Here is a 20233-nt window from a genome sequence, read left to right as displayed (position 1 = left end):
AAGCTATTTCCTTTTTATACACTTAATGTTCTATCCTTTTAATTCTTTCATTTCATATAGAGATTTTGCATAACTCCTGTAGTTTCCTGTATAGCCAGGAATGTCATTAGCAAAAATGTGCCAATCGGCTGCTGAGATAAGCTTATTTATGTTTTATACAAAAGGGCTTTTTGTGTAATGAGCCCTATAGATTTACAAAGCCATCCTACACACAAAATTAAACACCATTACCCTCACTCAAACAAGGTGTGATGTTTTGCTTGGGAGTGTAGAGCAAGACTAGCTCCGTTATAAATCAGGACGGCTAAAGCTACTACACTTTAAAAACCAAACCTTCATGACTTTAGAAAAAAAAAAAAAAAAGTAAAGCATTTACTTTTTCCCATAGCCTGCTTACAGGAATGCCATTACAAAAGTCATTTAATTCTGTGTAAAAGTGAAACACTTTAAATACTAAAAAGGTAAATAGAAATAATCTCCAGTCAGATGCAATTGGGAAAGTCGATTTCCATGTGGCAACAAGTTTTCCCAAAATGAAAACGGAATTTAAATATGAATGGAATTTTCTGATTAAAAATAAGTTAGGATTTCCATGTAGCTTCAGGTCTTTGGTGAGGTCTCACACATAGCGGATTCCTCATGAGGGTTTACAAGGTGCCATATCATTGTTCTGAGTAACCCTAAGAGTAAAGGCTCTCCAAAGAGAAAGGTGCCACTGCCACAAGATTTGGCAGACTGTACACGCTCAACGATTGGAAAGAAAGTATTTGAAGAATTCATATACAGACCAGGCAATGGCTGTAGAAGGCATCTGATAAATGACTCTGGCCTGCACTCCTTTGAAGTAGCCTCCCAGGCCTCCAATTTGGTATACCGTCCTTATGGCATTGGCCATACCAGACAGGTGTCCACTGATGTTAGCAGAACTGAGAGCAGTGTTTTCTTGAGTGTTCAGTAAGGTTTTGCACACGTCCAGTGGTGTAGTGGCAGCGGCTGCCACTGCTCCAGCAATGGCACCTGAGATGATATGTGAGCCTGGATGATACTGACGCTGTGGGTTCAGCTGCTCCTGTGTGAACTCATAGGTGATGAAGTGAATGGCTTGGAAAGGGATGTTCATGAAAAGCTGAGTGGTGTAGCTGCGGTAGAAAGCGCCAATTCCTTCCGTCCGGCTTATAGTGTTAATGCAATGCAGCATGCTCCTGTAGGGGGAGTTGTACATTTGCATTCGCTGTTTGACCACTGTAGATGGAGAAAAATCAAACAAAGTGATAAGCAATAGTAAAAAAAAAAAATAAAATAAATAATAAGCATGCACTTATACATACATCTAATAAAATGAGAATATCAATAAGTTAAGTTAATTTTGGTAATTCTAGTCAACTAGTGAAGCTCATTTTATATAGATGCGTTAGCGTTACACCTAGAGTTTGCTGGCCAATCAAGCACAATGATACCATGATCATTAAACCAGGTATTGGTACTTTTGGCAGTGTGGGCAGATGCAAAGTCCTACTGGAAAATAAAATCAGCATCTCCATAAAGCTGGTCAGCAGAGGGAAGCATGAAGTGCTCTAGAAAATATCATGGCAGAGGGTTGTGCTGCCTTCTGACTTGATAAAGCACAATGGACCAACACCAGCAGATGACATGGCTCCCCAAAACGTCGCTGACTGTGGAAGCTTCACAAAGGACCTCATTCAACTTGGATTGTGTGCCTCTCCACTCTTCCTCTAAACTCTGGGACCTTGATTTCCAAATGAAATGCAAAATTTTCCACAGTCAGTGATGATTTGGGGAGCCATGTTTTCTGCTGGTATTGATCCACTGTTTTACCAAGTCCAAAGTCAGAGAAGCCCTCTACCAAGGAATTCTAGAGCACTTCATACTTCCCTCTGCTGTCCAGCTTTATGGAGATGCCGATTTCATTTTCCAGCAGGACTTGGCACCTGCCCACACAGCCAAAAGTACCAATACCTGGTTTGATGATCATGGTATCACTGTGCTTGATTGGCCAGCAAAGTCACCTGACCTAAACCCCATATAAAATCTGTAGGATATTGTCAAGAGGAAGAAGAGAGATACCAGACCCAACAATTCAGACAAGCTAAAGGCCGCTATCAAAGAAACCTGGGCTTCCACAACACCTCAGCAGTGTCACAGGCTGATCACCTCCATGCCACGCTGCATTGATGCAAATTAAAATTCAAGCATTAAAAATGTTTTTTTTTTTGGTCTATGTAATATTCCAAGTTTCTGAGATACGGACTTTTGTGTTTTCACTAGCTGTAAGCCACATATTTCAAGCATTTCTATTATTTTAATTTTGATGAATATCACTCCGTGTAACACATCTATATAAAAAATATACGAGTTTCACTTTAATTGAATTACTGAAATATAAATTTGGAATATCATTAAAAAGTTTGAGATTCACACGTGTACACACACACAATGTAAAGTATATGTAAACAACTCGTACAGTTTAAAGTGGTCGAAATTTTAAAAAAACGCTGACAGGCAGGGGTTTTTTAGAAAAAAGAAGAAAAAGAAAAAAAAAAAAAAAAAAAAAAAAAAAAAAAGACCGCAGAGGTCGCTAAAATTACCAGTTTTTAACATTTTGACTTCACTGCCACTTTAAACTGTATGAGTCGTTATACCAGGTGAGGGTTTACATATACCTTATATATACAGTACAGACCAAAAGTTTGGACACACCTTCACATTCAAAGCGTTTTCTTTACTATGAAAATTGTAGAGTCACACTTCAAGAGGAAGTCACCTGAAATGGTTTTCACTTCACAGGTGTGCCCTGTCAGGTTTAATAAGTGTGATTTCTTGCCTTATAAATGGGGTTGGGACCATCAGTTGTGTTGTGCAGAAGTCAGGTGGATACACAGCTGATAGTCCTACTGAATAGACTGTTCGAATTTGTATTATGGCAAGAAAAAAGCGTAAGTACAGGAAAACGAGTGGCCATCATTACTTTAAGAAATTAAGGTCAGTCAGTCCGAAAAATTGGGAAAACATTAAAAGTGTCCCCAAGTGCAGTCACAAAAATCATCAAGCGCTACAAAGAAACTGGCTCACATGCGGACCGCCCCAGGAAAGGAAGACCAAGAGTCACCTCTGCTGCGGAGGATAAGTTCATCCGCGTCACCAGCCTCAGAAATCGCAGGTTAACAGCAGCTCAGATTAGAGACCAGGTCAATGGCACACGGAGTTCTAGCAGCAGACACATCTCTAGAACAACTGTTAAGAGGAGACTGTGTGAATCAGGCCTTCATGGTAGAATTTCTGCTAGGAAACCACTGCTAAAGAAAGGCAACAAGCAGAAGAGACTTGTTTGGGCACAAGAACACAAGGAATGGACATTAGACCAGTGGAAATCTGGGCTTTGGTCTGATGAGTCCAAATTTGAGATCTTTGGTTCCAACCACCGTGTCTTTGTGCGACGCAGAAAAGGTGAACGGATGGACTCTACATGCCCGGTTCCCACCGTGAAGCATGGAGGAGGAGGTGCGATGGAGTGGGGTTGCTTTGCTGGTGACACTGTTGGGGATTTATTCAAAATTGAAGGCATACTGAACCAGCATGGTTACCACAGCATCTTGTAGCGGCATGCCATTCCATCCGGTTTGCGTTTAGTTGGGCCATCATTTATTTTTCAACAGGACATGACCCCAAACACCTCCAGGCTGTGTAAGGGCTATTTGACCAAGAAGGAGAGTTATGGGGTGCTGCGCCAGATGACCTGGCCTCCACAGTCACCGGACCTGAACCCAATCGAGATGGTTTGGGGTGAGCTGTACCACAGAGTGAAGGCAAAAGGGCTAACAAGTGCTAAGCATCTCTGGCAACTCCTTCAAGATGTTGGAAGACCATTTCGGGTGACTACCTCTTGAAGTGTGACTCTACAATTTTCATAGTCATTAAAGAAAACTCTTTGAATGAGAAGGTGTGTCCAAACTTTTGGTCTGAGAGATATATATATATATATATATATATATATATATATATATATATATATATATATATATATATATATATATATATATATATATATATATATATATATATATATATATATATAATGCACCGAATGTTCGGCGGCCGAACATTATTCGGCCGAAAATAGAAAGAATAGCACTTTCGGTGTTCGGACGAATAATTTTGTGCCGAACAATAGGGCTGAACGATAGTCGATATGGTATCAACTATCGTTCTGTGGCCATAGGCGATATTCATATCGCTGAGGTCACGATATTTACATAGGCAGGGGGAAGGGACTCGGAGGAGGACAGGAGGACTCACAGACTTCCGTGAAGCCGGGACACTTCAGCGGTGAGCATACATACATTACTCACTCGTGCACTGCAGCCCGCCCCACACATTCAGTGAGTCTTACTCTCCTCCCTTGTTTTTTCAATGGCACATTCAGGGAGCCAATCACGCCGTGATTAGCTGCACAGCGAACCAATCATGCGTGCCTGCACACCTGATTGGTTGCGCTGTGCCGCTACTCATGGCGTGATTGGCTTCCTGAATGTGCCATTGAAAAAACTAGGGAGGAGAGTAAGACTCACTGAATGTGTGGGGCGGGCTGCAGTGCACGAGTGAGTAATGTATGTATGCGGCTGTGCTCCTTTTCAGGCTCCTACTAGTCCACCTCCAGCCTCCTACTACCACCACTATGAGAGACTGTCTGTCACTGTATAATCTGATCGAGTCCACACTGACACTGACTGGCTGTCACTGAATAATTGATGTTACCATATTAACCCTGACCTGCAATTAAAATTTACAAGGCTGCCTGCATGCTTCCTGATTTCCATTCCCAGCATCCTTCCCAATCCCTACAGTGTCACTAACATTAACCCTATGGTACAAGGCTGCAGTGTGCACTGAATCCCGAGAGAGAGAGGAGAGATTAGAGAGGAGAGAGGAGAGAGGAGGAGAGAGAACAAAAAAATTGGCAAAATAAATGGAAAAAAATGCGAAACACCGCGTTCGGCATTCGGCCAAGCATTTCATTATTATTCGGCTTCGGCCAAGAATTTCATTTCGGTGCATCCCTAATATATATATTATATTATATACACATACACACACACGTATATTACACACATATATACATACTTTGTCACATTTTTACTTGCTGCCCTTTATACTGAATATTGTATTTCATATACAGGTTTGAAACAGCTTCTTCCACTGGGCATCCATTTATAAGTGAATATGAATAGTGACTCTTGTGATAAACTCATTCATCCTTTGAGAGTGCCTGTCTCCATTCAGGTCAGACCTGACCCCGCAGACCAGCACAAAGATATGACTGGTGAAGGACAGTCACTGCCAAGCGGAAATGAGAGCCTGCTTGACTTAGCCCTGGTTCACACTGAATGCGGCTTTGAAATCGTGCGACTTCAGGTGCAGCTTGGCTGACATCTGTGCGACTTTATGCACTGAAGTCTATGCAAGTCACACCTAAAAATCACTAAAAGTCACACCGGTGTGAACGAAGACTAAAAACTAACCATAAAAAAAAAAGAAAATAAAATTCCCCGTTATTCAATAGAGCACCTCTCTATTGAAATGAATAGGAAGCGCCTCAAAATGGTTCTTGAAGAAGTTTGAGTCACGTGTCCAAAAAAAAAAAAAAAAAGCGCACCACTAACGCCTTAAATGCACCACAAAAGTGCTCAGCTTTTTATGGGCTGTTTTCAAGCGCCTCAGTGTGAAAGGGCTTTTAATTGAGACTACAGATGGGTGTTCGAGACCCTGCCATGTACCAGTTTTTTTTTTTGTTTTTTTTTTAACTTCAAGCTAGCTGGTTAGTGTGCTGGAAAATATATTGTATTGTCCTGTGAACTGCCCTATCCATGTGCACCCTACTTTAAATTTGAACTTGAAGCATACGAGCAAAAGAACCCATATTTAAAAGCTAGGATACCTTTGGAAAAAAAAAAAAAAAAAAAGCATATCTAAAAGAAAAAAGTGTTTTTGATCTTTCCTACAGGAGGCTACAAAGCATTGCAGCCACGATCAGGAGATCATGGGTGAAATGTCAGGCTCCTGCAAACTCTTCCTTCCTTCCGTTTCTTATACAAAAGGCCACGTTTCATGCTGGAAATATGTACAGATCTGGAAGAAATATACAATGGACACAATAATATACATGCCTCCTATATTTAGATAGTCTAAATAGAGGAGCTTGTTTAAACCAGAGTAGAGCATTAAAAGTATTAAATGGACTTGAGAATTGTCATTTGTGTTTTGATCAAAAAAAAAAAAAACAATACGTGTATGTCTGCATGGGCTCAAGATGATGCAGTGGAATCCTTTAGCTGCATAGACTAAGCCAAATTAAAAAAAAAAAAAAAAAACTGGATTTTTGACTTACCGTAAAATTATTTTCTCCATCGCTCATTGATGGACGCAGTTTCTGATGCATATCAGTAGGGACGTCCCAAAGCAGTGCCATAAAATGAGGGGTGGGAACAGCAGAAAAAAAAAAAAAAAAAAAAAGTCCCCAATGCTAAAACATTCCCAACCAGGCTATATAGGACTCATCAGAAATACAAGATGAGGCCCACCTGAAACAGTAAACACCCTCAAGGAAGGCCAAAAAGCCCCCTAAACAGCAGCCTGCAAAACTTTGCAGCCAAAAGAGGCATCAGCAGATGCCAGCACATCCACCTTATAAAATTTGGTAAAGGTGTGAACAGACGACCAGGTAGCCGCCTTGCAAACCTGAACCCAGGAAGCACTAAGCGCTCGAGTAGAATGCGCCTCAACAGGGAAAGGTGGAACATGACCCTCAATTGAATAAGCCTGCACAACCGTCTGTCTGATCCATCTGGAAATAGTTGCAGCAGACTCAGGCAGCCCTTCCTTTGGACCATCCATGAGTACAAAGAGTGAATCTGACTTTTGAAAAGACTCAGTAGTCACCAAGTACACCCTGATTGCCTGAAGCACATCCAAAGTAAGCAGTGCAAATCCCTTGGATGTTTTGGCTTAGGACACAAAGAAGGTAACACGATGTCCTCATTTAAGTCAAAACTGAAAACCACCTTCGGAAGGAAGGACAGATCCGGACGAAGTACCACTTCATCCCTGTGAACCACCAGATAGGGAGAATGACAGGACAACACCGCCAGTTCTGACACCCTGCACACAGAAGTAATAGCAACCAGGAAGGCCACCTTCCGGGATAAGGTAAGCAGGGGAATCTCCCGAATACTTTCAAAGGAGGTTTCTGAAGAACCGACAGCACTAAATTAAAGGTCCCAAGGTGGCAACGGAGGTCGCACCGGAGGTACCAAGTGTCGCACCCCTGGATGAAATTACGCACCACGGAACGGGTGGCCGACGAAAAACACACACAAGGGCGCACCAGCCTAGTGCATTATCCTCCACAAAGGTTTTATTAAATAAAAAAGGTATAAAAATACTCAAACGAGTTCTTGGTACATGCATATGAAATGAATATATTACTATCAGCATCAGAACCTAAGGGTGTACTGTCCTTTAATGCTTGAAAAGGCTTACATGTTTTGAGGCTTAGCCTCTTCCTCAGAGCCTCTGGGCCGGTGCGCCCTTGTGTTTGTTTTTCGGTTTTAGTGGTCCCAGACTGCCCTGGTCTTGAAAGGGGCTGCAAGGGCGAAGCATCCAAGAGAAGCCAAAGAGAAGGTCTTTGGTAGCTGCATGAGTGTGGCTTGATGTGGTTAGAAGATAACCTCTTCAGTGCGCAGGAGATAGGTGCTTTGCACTATTTTTTTTGGAATGGGTGGCCAACGGCCTTTGGAAAAAAAAAATTGCCAAGGCCGAAACTTGACCCTTGATGGTACTTAAGGCCAACTTTTGATCAACTTTTGATTGAAAGAAAGCCAATATCCAAGCCACCGAGTAAGAGCCCCAAAAGACTCACCATGCAATATACGACTTCCACGTACGATGATAAATCTTACTAGAAGTCGCTTTCCTCGCTTTAGGCAGAGTGGGAATCACTTTCAATAGCCAAGCCGTTAAAGCCAGCGACCGTAAAGCAGGATGGAAGATTGGCCCTTGAGACAGTAAATCCTCCCTGAGAGGAAGTCTCAAGGAGCGTCTTCGACTAGCTTGACCAGGTCGGCATTCTAAGCTCAGCGAGGCCAGTCCGGAACCACACGAATGACCGGAATCCCTTCCGCCTCGATCCTGCGAAGAAGTCTTGGCAGCAACTTGAGAAGAGGAAAGGCATACATCAGCTGATACTGACCTCACGGGGCCGTCAGCGCATCTGCCAGAGGTTCCTGGGAGCAAGCAATAACCTCTGAACTTTTCTGTTGACCCGAGACACCAACAGATCTACATCTAGCATGCCCCAACTAAGGCACAACTGCTGGAACACCTCCCGGGTGGAGGGACCATTCCCCTGAATCCAAGGCCTGTCGACTGAGGTAATCCGCCTGCCAAATTTCCACTCCTGGAATGTGAACAGCGGAGAGAGCTGGTACAAAAGCATTCCGCCCAACAAAGGATGCCTGCGACTTCCAAGGACACTTGATGCCCCCTTGGTGATTGACATAAGCCACGTCGTGGCATTGTCCAATTGCATGTGCACTAGGCAACCCTGCAGGCACCCGGTCCAGTGGACTAGGCAAAGACGGATCGCTTTCAGCTCCAGAACATTGACCGGTAACCTGGATTCCTTCAGGGATCAGAATACCTGAGCAGATAAGCTGCCGAGAACTCCCCCACCCCCCCCCCCCCCCCCCGGACAGACTTGCATCCATGGTGACAATTGTCCAATATAAAAAGGAAGGATTTAACTTGCTTCAGCACTGGGAACCAAAGCCACCAGATCCTGGACTCCCTGGTCACTCAGCTCAGCTGGATCCGAGTGTCCCAGGAATTTGGATTCTTGTGCCATTTAAGAAGGATTTCCTTCTGGAGGATCCTCGTGTGGAATTAAACGAAGGGGACCGCCTCAAAAGGATGGCACCATCAGTCCCAGAACTCTCATACAGATCCAAAAGGGACAACCATTTGCTGGATAGCAACAGCTGAATCGCAGTCTGGAGTTTTTACGGAGGAAGAAACACCCTGGCTGTGGAGGAGTCCAAAGTCAGGCCCAGGTAGTCCAGTCTCAGTCTCATGGAAGGGACAAAAGGATGACTTCTGAAGGTTCAGAATCCACCCAAACTCCTCCAGAGTTCTCATGGTGATTTCCAAATTGGTTTCAAGCACCATAGGAGACTCTGCACGGAGAAGCAGGTCATCCAGGTAACCCAGGATCAATATCCCCCGCTGCCGCAACAGCGCCAGGATCGGAGCAAACACCTTTGTGAAGACCCGAGGAGCAGAGGCGAGACCAAAGGGCAACGCCAAAAATGGATAGTGATCCTCTCCCATGGCAAAAAACAGAGAAACCGTTGGTGTGCTGCACAAATTGGGATGTGAAGGTAGGCATCTTTGATGTCTATGGAGGCCAGGAAATTCCCCTGATGTAGGGAGGCCACCACCGTGCGAACCAATTCTATCTTGAATTTTTGAACTTGTACTAAGCAATTTAATGCTTTCAGGTCCAGGATTGGACGCACCTTGCCTTCCTTCCTGGAAACCGTGAACAGGTGTGAACCCCAGAGAGCACCAGCAAGCGATCCAGGAACTGTCGCACATTGGAAGGTAAAAACCTTACCGGAGGGACAGATCGAAACCCAATCTTGTAACCTGACTGTATGGCCTCTTGAACCCATTTGTCTGGTATTCGGGATAGTCACAGGTCCGGGAACCGGCAAAGACATCCTCCCACCCCAGATACGGATGAGGGCGCACCTTCAGGCCGAGGAGGTCTTGTCCGCAGGTCTGGAGAAACCAGAATTTTGTTTGCCAGACCAGGGTCGATTGGAACCGCCCGAGGGTAGTCCTAAAGGGCTTTTGCCTTATCGACTGACCCTGAGGGACGCAAAAAAACTTTGTGTGCTGAAAAGGAGGGACCCCGGCTGGGACGAGGGTCCTTACTCTTGTTAGTCTGGAAGAAAGGTACTCTACCCCCCTGTGAGACCCGTAATTAAGTCATCCAGGGTAGCTCCAAACAGGCGAACTCCTTGAAAAGGCAGATCAGTCAAGGCCTTCTTTGAAGTCTCATCCTCAGACCAGGACTTCAGCCAGCCAAAGGATAGCCAGAAGACCAATGCCGAAACAGACAGTCAGCCCAATATGGGAGCAGTATCCAGTGCGACATCGCAAACAAATTGTACCCCCTGCACCAGCTGGACCAACTTGTTGCCCAAACCCCCCGCCCCCCCCCCCCCCCCAAGGTCACAGGGTAGTAACTTAGCCCATTCAGTCAACGTTTGCATGACAAGGGCAACTGTAAACACCGGTCTCAGTGTAGACCCTGCCAGGGAGTACATATTGCTGGCCTCCGCCTCCCTATCCTCCAGATCCTTAAAAGACGGGGAATCCTCCACTTTGATAACATTAGCCTTAATCAGTCTTCAGACAGGAGGGTCCACCGTAGATGGCACAGTCCACTTCTTTTTCAGGGACTCCTCAAAAGGGTAGCATCTAGCAATCCGCTTAGGCACCCCAAGGGAACACTTTGGACTAGGCCTGCACGATATTGGAAAAAAAATATATTGCGATATTTTTTTTCCAACGATATATATTGCGATATTGTGGGACCCGTCCTTTATATGGAGAAATATAAAGGAGGTTGGCTGCAGCCCACTTCAGAATATAACCCTGGAAGGGGTTATATAATAGATTATAAAAAGGAAGAGGAAGTGATTGGCGCTGCCAGTATATATGTGAAATAATCTAAATAATCTATATTGACATGGTGTGTATACAAAAAGGGAAAAGTAGATGGATGTATGTATATGTAGAGGAAAATAAATTAATATATAAATCACCTCTGAATGATTAATAATTTATTTTCCTCTACATATACATACATCCATCTACTTTTCCCTTTTTGTATGCACACCATGTCAATATAAATTATTTATTGTATTTCACATATATACTGCTACTGGCAGTGGTGGTAGGAGGCTGGAGCGGTGGATTAGAAAGGAGCACAGCCGCATACATTACATTACTCACTCGTGCACTGCAGCCCGGCCCCACACGTTCAGTGAGTCTCACTCTCCGCCCTAGTTTTCTCAATGGCACATTCAGGGAGCCAATCACGCCGTGTGTAGCGGCACAGCGAACCAATCAGGCGTGCAGGAACGCCTGATTGGTTAGCTGTGCAGCTGTTCAAGGCGTGATTGGTTGGTTCGCTGCTCCATTGAGAAATTCATCCATTGAGAACTAGCTGGGGGCGGAGCCGGAGACTGAACGTGTGGGCTGCAGGAAGTGGAGTGAGTCACTCACTGTATGCGGCTGTGTGTTTTTCTACTGTTCAAGGGGCGCTGCTCACCGATGTGTCGGCTGCTACAAGAATAACTGCGAGTCCTCCCCCCGCCGAGTCCCGACTTCCTGCCTATGCTAATATCGTGTCCTCGGCGATATGAATATCGCCCACGGACACAGAACGATAGTCGATATCATATCGACTATCGTTCAGCCCTACTTTGGACGGTCCCATTCTTTTTTGAGCATGTTGTGAAAATACGTGGGAAAAGGGAGATTACCGCTCTGGATGGCTTGAGTGCCAAACGTAACCTGCGCCCCAGTCGCAGCAGCTTCCTCCAAATTTTAGGGTCTCACGCACAGATACAACCAGTGCATCCACCAGCGCCTTATCTTGCGCGGCAGTGGAGGTAGAAATGTCATACTGATTGTCAGAGGAGACAGGGAGCGAGGTAGCGGACCCGGCAGGGAGACCTGCGTCCACGGTGGCTGAGTCAGACTCAGAATATGAGACATCGGATGAGGCAGGGCAGAGGTCATGTCTTAGCACCTCGCCCTTTAAAAAAGCCACCTCCACCTGGGACACAAAATAAAGAGAAAAAGAGAGACACCAGGAGGCCCAGAACGGCTGCACAGCACGTGTCAGCAGCAATCTCGATCCAAAGGGGGGAGGATCTGAAGAGCAGCCCAGGGTATAGGGAGGGGCTCCGCCCACAAAAAAACACCTCCAGGAACTTCATCCTGATTCGTATTCGGAAAAAAAAAAAACACCCCAAAACGGTCATACCAGGTGTACCAAGATGGCCGCTGATCTCCTCAGCACATGAGGCTACAAGAAAATGGCGGCCTGCAGAGCAACCGAGGACCCTCACGGGGACCCCCCCAGACTCCAGAACATGATCGATTGGAAGGTGGGCCCTAAAGAAGTGACAGGTAGAGGCACCCCCCCCCCACACGATCGTTACACCCCCCCCCCCCCCCCCGCCGGAGGCACAAGCTGATTGGCTACAGGGGGAGCCAATCAGCGGGTCTGGCAGCCGCAATGTTAGCCGAACAGCTGCCGTTGTAAACACGGTAGACCGATGTTTCAGGATCCTGTGTTCCTCTTATTTAGGAACACAGGTCTCTGTTCATGCAGTAAGCCCATCCCCCACACAGTTAGAAAGCATCCCTAGGGACACATTTAACACTTTGATCGCCCCTGGTGTTAACCCCTTCCCTGCCACTGTCATTGTAGTACTAGTGCATATTTTTAGCACTGATTACTGTAGTAAAAAAATATTTTTTATTCCCCAGAAAAATGTTTTGGTTTATGGCGAAAAAAAAATTGCAGAGGTGATCAAGCACCAGCAAAATAAAGCTCTATTTGTAGGGGAAAAAAAAAAAAGGGACATCAATTTTATTTGGGTACAGCGTCGCACGGCCGCGCAATAGTCAGTTAAAGAGGTTGTAAACCTCAGAATTTTTTTTTTCTTCAAAAAAGTTCACCTGAAAGACAAACATAATGAGCTAGTATGCATACTAGCTCATTATGATATACTTACCTTAGAACGAAGCCCCGAAGCGCAGACCGCTCACTTCTCCCATGGGTGACATGTTCGGTCACCCTTCTTCTGGGTTCGCGGCAACCGGCCATCTGATTGGCTGGACCCGCGATTACGTCACTTCAGCGCAAGCGCGCGGGAGGCGACAGTCACGGCACGGGGCTCTGAAGGAACGGCACCATCGGCCGTTCCTTCAGAGCGCATGCGCCAGTGATGTCACTGGCTGCATTTAAGGTAAATATCTCCTAAACGGTTCATGTTTAGGAGATATTTACAGTACCTATAGGTAAGCCTTATCATAGGCTTACCTATAGGTACAACTTGCAGAGGAGGGTTTACTTCCTCTTTAAAGTAATGCATTGCAGTATCGCCAAAAATGGACTGGTCATTAGGGTGTAAAACCTTTCCGTTCCAGAAGTGGTTAAGAATGAGTAGCATTAATGGAAGACCAATAAGATGAGAGAGTGAAAAATAAATTACCTTCAGCTGGGTTCATGACGGCATCATGCAGCACTGTTGCCAGACTTCCTGCCACCCCTGCAGGCAAACAAAATGTTAATCACAGTTCTGAATGAATGCATTAAGAGAGTGTCACCGTTATAAAGGACCGTCAGAAGAAATCAGAAGAAATAAATAAGCAAGTTAGCAAAATCTCAATTGTTGCTGTTCGATTCCAATCAGGTCTAAACACATACACAGATTGTATAAACAGGTTTGTGGTATGTGCGTTATGCTGATACAGTGCAAAGCCAGTGACCAATGAGCTTGGCCTACAAAAACTAAAATCTGGATGGGGTCAGCAGTTTTAGATCTAAGATTTCAGCCATGCAACAATTTAGAAATTACCATTAGCCAAGTGACTGTTGCCGACATGGTTAATCATGGATCCTACAGTGGTTTTCATCTTCTCATAGCATGCAAAGTAGAGTGCATGTGCCGGTCCAGCTCCCAGCATTGTCACGTTAATTCCTCTCAATGGGGTGAATAGGCCCTCTGTCCGCATCATCCTCTTCAGAGCCTCCATGACGCCTCTGTACTGAGCCTTGGGGTCTGGCTGCAAACTCTGCATTCTGGTCTGAAACAAGGATATTAATAAAATTAGTAAAACCTCTTTAAACCACTCCAGTTCTGCATTAATTCAAGTTTTTATCATGCAGGCACTGGAAGTCAGGAAGGCTGTTCGTGCCAATAGACACTGAGGTCCAGCCAGGGCAAACATACATACACCTTTGACCAAGTAAACATTTTCATGCAATGAACACTTGTGAGGTTCTCTCTTGGAAGCAGGATTGTATAAAGTGATTTTCCTGACCATGCCATATCCCCCCCCCCAAAAGCAGACAATTTAGGGAGTATCTGCAAGGGTCACATACTGGTGTCCATAGATATTTTAAAAAGGCATACTTCACCTTTACCAAAAAAAAAAAAAACACTTAAGGGGCATCTGTAGACAAAAACAAACTGTGCAGCTTTGACCAAGGTTAAATAACGCCCTTGCTATAGATGTAAACCATTTATGTACCTCCCGAAGCATGACTGAAAAACTCCCAGAGATGGCGTCCCTCTGCCCTGCCTTATTGCTAAGGAGTCTCTAAGACACTACCAGCTTTTACTGTTCACCTCCATCATAGTAGCGAGGTATTTCTCGGATTCCAACCCGAGCCCATGAGCTCTCTGGTGCACACCGCTAGCAAGGACACTACCCTACCATTGTCAAAGTTGCAGTTTTGCTTTTATCTACAGACACCCCTTACCTGCATAGGTGTTTTTTTTTAAAGATGAGCTATGCCTTTAACAGGGTTCATACACATTTTTACCAATACAATTCCATGACTTTTTCATGACTTTTCCATGACTTCACGTAAAAATTCATGATCTAAAGTTTCATGAAATGTCTATGTATACATGTTAAATAAGAAGAAAATCCATGTCACACCCAGCATATTTTTACTAAAATAAATGACAATCTTTGTAGTGTACAGTACCTCTGCAGTTAGGGTTTCGTTTCTGGATACAGCGCAACTCAAAATGGTCCCTTGTTTTACAGTGGATGAGATGGAAGCACCGCTGCCGCAGCTGGGAACCGGTATCACTTCAGGCGCACGGGTGAAAAAGCCAGCGATTGCATTGGAAGCGGTCGAGCACGCAGCTGCAGACTGTGCTTTGCACCTTTAGCGTGGCTAGACAGTGCTGCCTCTCCCATGTTCGAAATGTCAAACGTTTTACGACACAGTGTACATTTACCACGTCCTGGGTCCTGATCTTTCTCCAGCCACCTCTCATACTTTTCATCATGAAGCCATACATTTTAAAGCTGTATTTCCCTGGCATTGCTACCCTGTGAACACACCAACTTTAGCTTTTGTGTTACCCCCCATAAAGTTAACTTGTAATTTGACCAATATACTGTAACTGGAGAAAGAAGATTAATGGCCGCTCCTGCTTGGGGATAAAGCTTCAGTTCAGGCAGTCATGATGGAGGTGCACCCGGACTGGTATGGATGACACAGTCAGATGCACAAAATGCGGCGCTTACTCTTTAGGCCCAAGCCACAGTCATGATGGAGGTGCAGGTGGACTGGTATGGATGGCACAGATGCACAAATGCGGCGCTTACTCTTGTCTATACTCAGGGGTCAAGTCCTGGGAAAAAAAGTGTGGGGCCGTGGACATGATACAGGAGGTGGTCAGGGGCTGCGGACATGGTACAGAAGATGGTCAAAGGCTGTAGACATGGTACAGGAGATGGTCAGACTGCGGACATGATACAGGAGATGGTCAGAGACTGCGGACATGATACAGGAGATGGTCAGAGACTGCGGACATGATACAAGAGATGGTCAGAGACTGCGGACATGATACAAGAGATGGTCAGAGACTGCGGACATGATACAAGAGATGGTCAGAGACTGCGGACATGATACAAGAGATGGTCATAGACTGCGGACATGATACAAGAGATGGCCAGAGACTGCCGACATGATACAAGAGATGGCCAGAGACTGCCGACATGATACAAGAGATGGCCAGAGACTGCCGACATGATACAAGAGATGGTCAGAGACTGCCGACATGATACAAGAGATGGTCAGAGACTGCCGACACGATACAAGAGATGGTCAGAGACTGCCGACACGATACAAGAGATGGTCAGAGACTGCCGACACGATACAAGAGATGGTCAGAGACTGCCGACATGATACAAGAGAAGGTAAAGAACTGCGGACATGATAGAAGATAGAAGAGCACTAGGGGGGCCAGAGAGCAGAGGGGAAGCAGAGAGCACTGGAGGAGCTGAATGGCACGGAGGGGGGGGGACTGGAGAGAATTAAGGGGGGGTTTGGAAAGCATTGCAGGGGAGTTGGGAGGCACAGGAGGGTGGAGAGCACTGGGGGGGGGGGGGAGCAGGAAAAACCAGGGGGATGGAGAGCACAGGGGGAGGGGGGTGAACTGGAGAGCACTGTCTGGGGGGGAACTGGAAATCACTGAGGGGGGAGCCAGGGAGGTGGAGAGCACTGGGGGAGCCAGAGAGCATGGGGGGGGGGGGATGAAAAGCACTGTGGGGAGCTGAAGAGCATGGGGGGGGGCTAAGAGCACGGGGGGGCTAATAGCACTGAGAGGGGAGGGTTAATAGCACTGGGGGGGTTATTAGCACTGAGGGGCTAAAGAGCACTGAGGGGGCCAGCAAAGGAAGTTGTATAGGAGGGGGATGGGGCAGCTGCATATAGATCAATTGAACTTTTCATATTCCTCCTGCAGCCGCTGAGAGGAGTAACAAGCATTCAGCGACAGCAGGAGGAATATGAAAAGTTCAATTCATCTCTATGCAGCTGTCCCATCCCATCCCCCTCCTATCCAGTACACAAAACAAGGCTGCTCAGACACTCTCACTGACCTTCTTCCTGCCGCTGCAGCTGCCTTCTTCACACGGAGATGCGGGCGGCCCGACGGACACCGGCCTGACATCCCCCAGTGCGGCGATGCGGGCGGCCCGGCTGACACCTCCCAGTGCGCGCCCCCCCTCCCTCCCCGCTGGTACGCCCCTGGGAGCGGGGACAGTAAGTGCACTATTTCTTGGTTTCAGGTTTAGGCAGATCAATCCGCTGCAGAGTTCCTCACCTGTCACGTCTATTCATATTGAAGAGGCTGGTGACCAGGCTTCAGCTGTGCAGCACGCTGCGGCTGATTAATCCGCCTAAACCCAAAACAGAGAAAATAGTCCACTTACTATCCCCCGCTCCCACAGAATACAGGGGGCCCGGAGACATTTTCTAAATTAAATAGTTGCACAAAATTCCATGACTTTTCCAAAACTTAGTGGGGTTTACTAATTTTCCATACCTTTTCCAGGCCTGGAAAGTGTCATGTCAAAATCCCATGACTTTTCCAGGATTTTCATGACCGTATGAACCCTGCTTTAAAGTAATAGGCTGAATCAAGCAATGACCACAATGCCACGAAACTAAAGAAATATATTTATTCATCAAACTAGATTTGACCAACTAAAGGACTTGGTTTATTTCTTTTACACATCCTTAAGCTGGTCATGGATGATTCGAAACTATCTATGAAGCAGGCTAATTGCACCCAAGGCAATCCACTGATCAACTTGGGCACAGCCAGATTTTTACATGTGATTATTGCCAGCGGCTACAGCCACTAGCAATAATCACTGTGTTCTCCTGGCAGGGACAGCTACCGTACCCCACAATATCAACCCTGACTGTGCTGATGGGGGAAATTAAGCAATTTTCTTTCCTAAATCATGTATGGCCAGCTTTACATTTTCCGTTATGTCCATTCTTTTCTTTGTGTATTATTCCTCTATTCCTCTCTCTTTTTCCTGAACATTTTATAATGGATGTTACCTAATATTATTATTAATAATATTATTAGCTGTATGGAACCCCGACTGCATTGGCAATGATCTCCAGCAATTTCTTGTAACATGTCCCTAGTGTGCGTTTCTTACATCCTGCCCCTAGACTCCAGCCATACTTAAGCCTAGGGACCTCTCCTATGGCATGCTCACAGTCTGACCATGCTCAGCAGTATTACATACACTGTACATTATGAGCCACCCTTTAGATCCCTTGTATCAGGTGAGCTGACCACCACTGTGTTAGGCAGTAAATTAAAAATGGTACAAAAACGCAAAAACAGAGAATAGACTGTGGATGGTCAAACACAGAACCTGTAAAACTTGCTAAGTGTGCAAACAAGAGTACACCAAGCGGAGCCAGGAACCCTGTGTACCTAAATAAACTTGCATTTGGAAGCAATTCATTTCATGTTCTGGACACATTCCAAGAGCCTTTGCAGCCGTTCCTCCTCCTCCTCCTTACTTGACAAAGAACACAAAAGAGCTCAGCGGCCATAATTAGCTGTCCTGTCAGTCAATAAGTGAGGCAGTGGGACATTTCATCAGGTTGTTGGATCCAGTACTACAGATCAGGATCACCCTCTACAAAAGTAGGGAAGATACTCTCATTTACAAACATTATCCCGGCTTTCCATTTGCTTGGAAGACTTTCAGCAGCTCATAAATCTGTTCAGTATGGAAAGAATACGAGCTTTAGGACATCAACACCATCCAGAGACACGTGACACATCAAACAAAAACAGCAGCAGGAAAGACTTCCTGTTGGGTTTGCCCATTCTAAGCAAGCATACTGCTACTGAATTACGTAACCCAAAAGAGTAGAATGACTCCATTTATTACAGAAAGCTTCTTCAGTCTCAACTCACTGAAAACACAGAATGCAACAGTAGAGAAGACCCACCTGAAACACTTAAAGAGATGGCCTTTATTGCTCTGCATAGCCACTGGCGTGTCATTTTGGGGGGGGGGGGGGGGGGGGGGGGAACACCTACATACACATCTTATTTTTGTCCATGGTTCCTATTTGGAGTTGTACTAAGGCTGAGTTGCAGGCACCTTTTCAAAGTCGCACTGATCTGAACAATTTCCATTGAAAACCATGGGCTGTAACCTGTCCTGCGACTTTATGGGATTGATTTACTAAGACTAGAGAGTGCAAAATCTGATGCAGCTGTGCATGGTAGCCAGCCAGCTTCTAACTTCAGCTTGTTCAATTGAACTTTGACAAACAAACCTGGAAGCTGATTGGTTTCTATGTAGAGCTGCACCAGATTTTGTAGTCTTCAGTTTTAAAAAAATTGACCCCATAGTGTCAAAAGTTGCATGATAAGTCGCATAAGTGTGAATGGAGCCTAAAACACCTTCTGAGACATACAATATAAAACAAGACACTTTCTGCACTTTAAAGCCCACCTTCAGACTCCTCAGCAGTATTTTTTTTTTTTTTTACACATATGGGAGTGTCTTAAAGGTTGAATAATGCTCATCGGCACAAGAAAGGGCCCCGTTAAGAAGTTATTTTTTTTTTTTTTTTTTTTTTAAATGTGCACGGTTTTTCTAAAAGCAGTGGTCTCCAAACTGTCCCAAAGACCAGATGTGGCCCTTTACAAGCTTTTTTTCTGGGTCTTTGGGCACTAGCCCTCCTACTTCTAATACAAGAATGGCAGAACTAAGGTTTCCCAGCAGAACACTGCCCCGAAAAAGCCATTCATGTAGCTGCGGCTCATGCACAGAATGACCTCAGCCAATCCGACTGAAGGCCGAGGTAATTTTGTACATGAACTGCCGCAAGGACTCATTTTGGGGATATGTAATCAATAGTGTGTAATCAGCGGTCCTGCTGGCTACACACAAAGCTGAAATTAACCCTGCCCTGAGCAGAAGCGGTAGCCAATAGGGCACAAACATTTACATGCATACAGAATAAAATACGGGCCATATGCAAGATCATCAATCCTGACTTAAAGTTTTGGTTTACATAGCTAAATGTAGTGCACCAGTGTGCATGGGCCCACAGCATACAAGTTTGCTATATTCAGATCTGTATGCAGCAAATTATACCCCTGTGTGCACATAAAACAGGATGGAGCATGTACTGGTCTGTTGTGCAATTTATCCGGTATTTGTAGCTATACTTTGTTATGCAAGCAACCGATCAACAAACTGATAAGATTGCAGCAGCTCCTTCCTTATTTAGGCCTATTGCAAAAAAAAAAAAAAAAAAAAAATCCTAAAAACATAGCCAACCAGGTACCTTGGAGCTCAACTGTCAACAACTGAAGCTCACCTGGGTTTAAAAAAAAAAAAAAAAAAAATACCCATAAAGGAGGACAAGTCCTCTAAACAGCAGCCTGGAAAACTTTGCAGCCAAAAGAAGCATTCGCAGATGCAAACACATCCACTTCGTAAAACTTTGAACATGCGTACAGATGACCAGGTAGCCACCTGCAAACCTACATCA

The 20233-nt window shown here is 45.2% G+C and overlaps 1 protein-coding gene across 1 annotated transcript in view; it reads right to left on the bottom strand.

Annotated features, from left to right (window-relative positions):
• Nucleotides 1-357: 357 nt before the first annotated feature.
• The window catches only part of SLC25A37 (solute carrier family 25 member 37), a 45301-nt gene continuing 25425 nt past the window's right edge, over nucleotides 358-20233 (bottom strand). Inside the window, exons 2-4 of the mRNA XM_082252721.1 lie at nucleotides 13737-13965; nucleotides 13371-13427; nucleotides 358-1242 (exon numbers count right to left, since the gene is read on the bottom strand). Of these exons, the coding sequence (XP_082108847.1) occupies nucleotides 746-1242; nucleotides 13371-13427; nucleotides 13737-13965 (783 nt within the window). The 3' untranslated portion in view covers nucleotides 358-745. The remainder of the gene's footprint in view (nucleotides 1243-13370; nucleotides 13428-13736; nucleotides 13966-20233) is intronic.

The sequence above is a fragment of the Pelophylax lessonae genome (genome assembly GCF_965119305.1).
Source record: "Pelophylax lessonae genome assembly, chromosome: 4".
NCBI classification, from domain to species: Eukaryota; Metazoa; Chordata; class Amphibia; order Anura; family Ranidae; genus Pelophylax; species Pelophylax lessonae.
The sequence above is the reverse complement of the archived record's forward strand: the minus strand, read 5'-3'. Positions and strand labels throughout refer to the sequence as shown.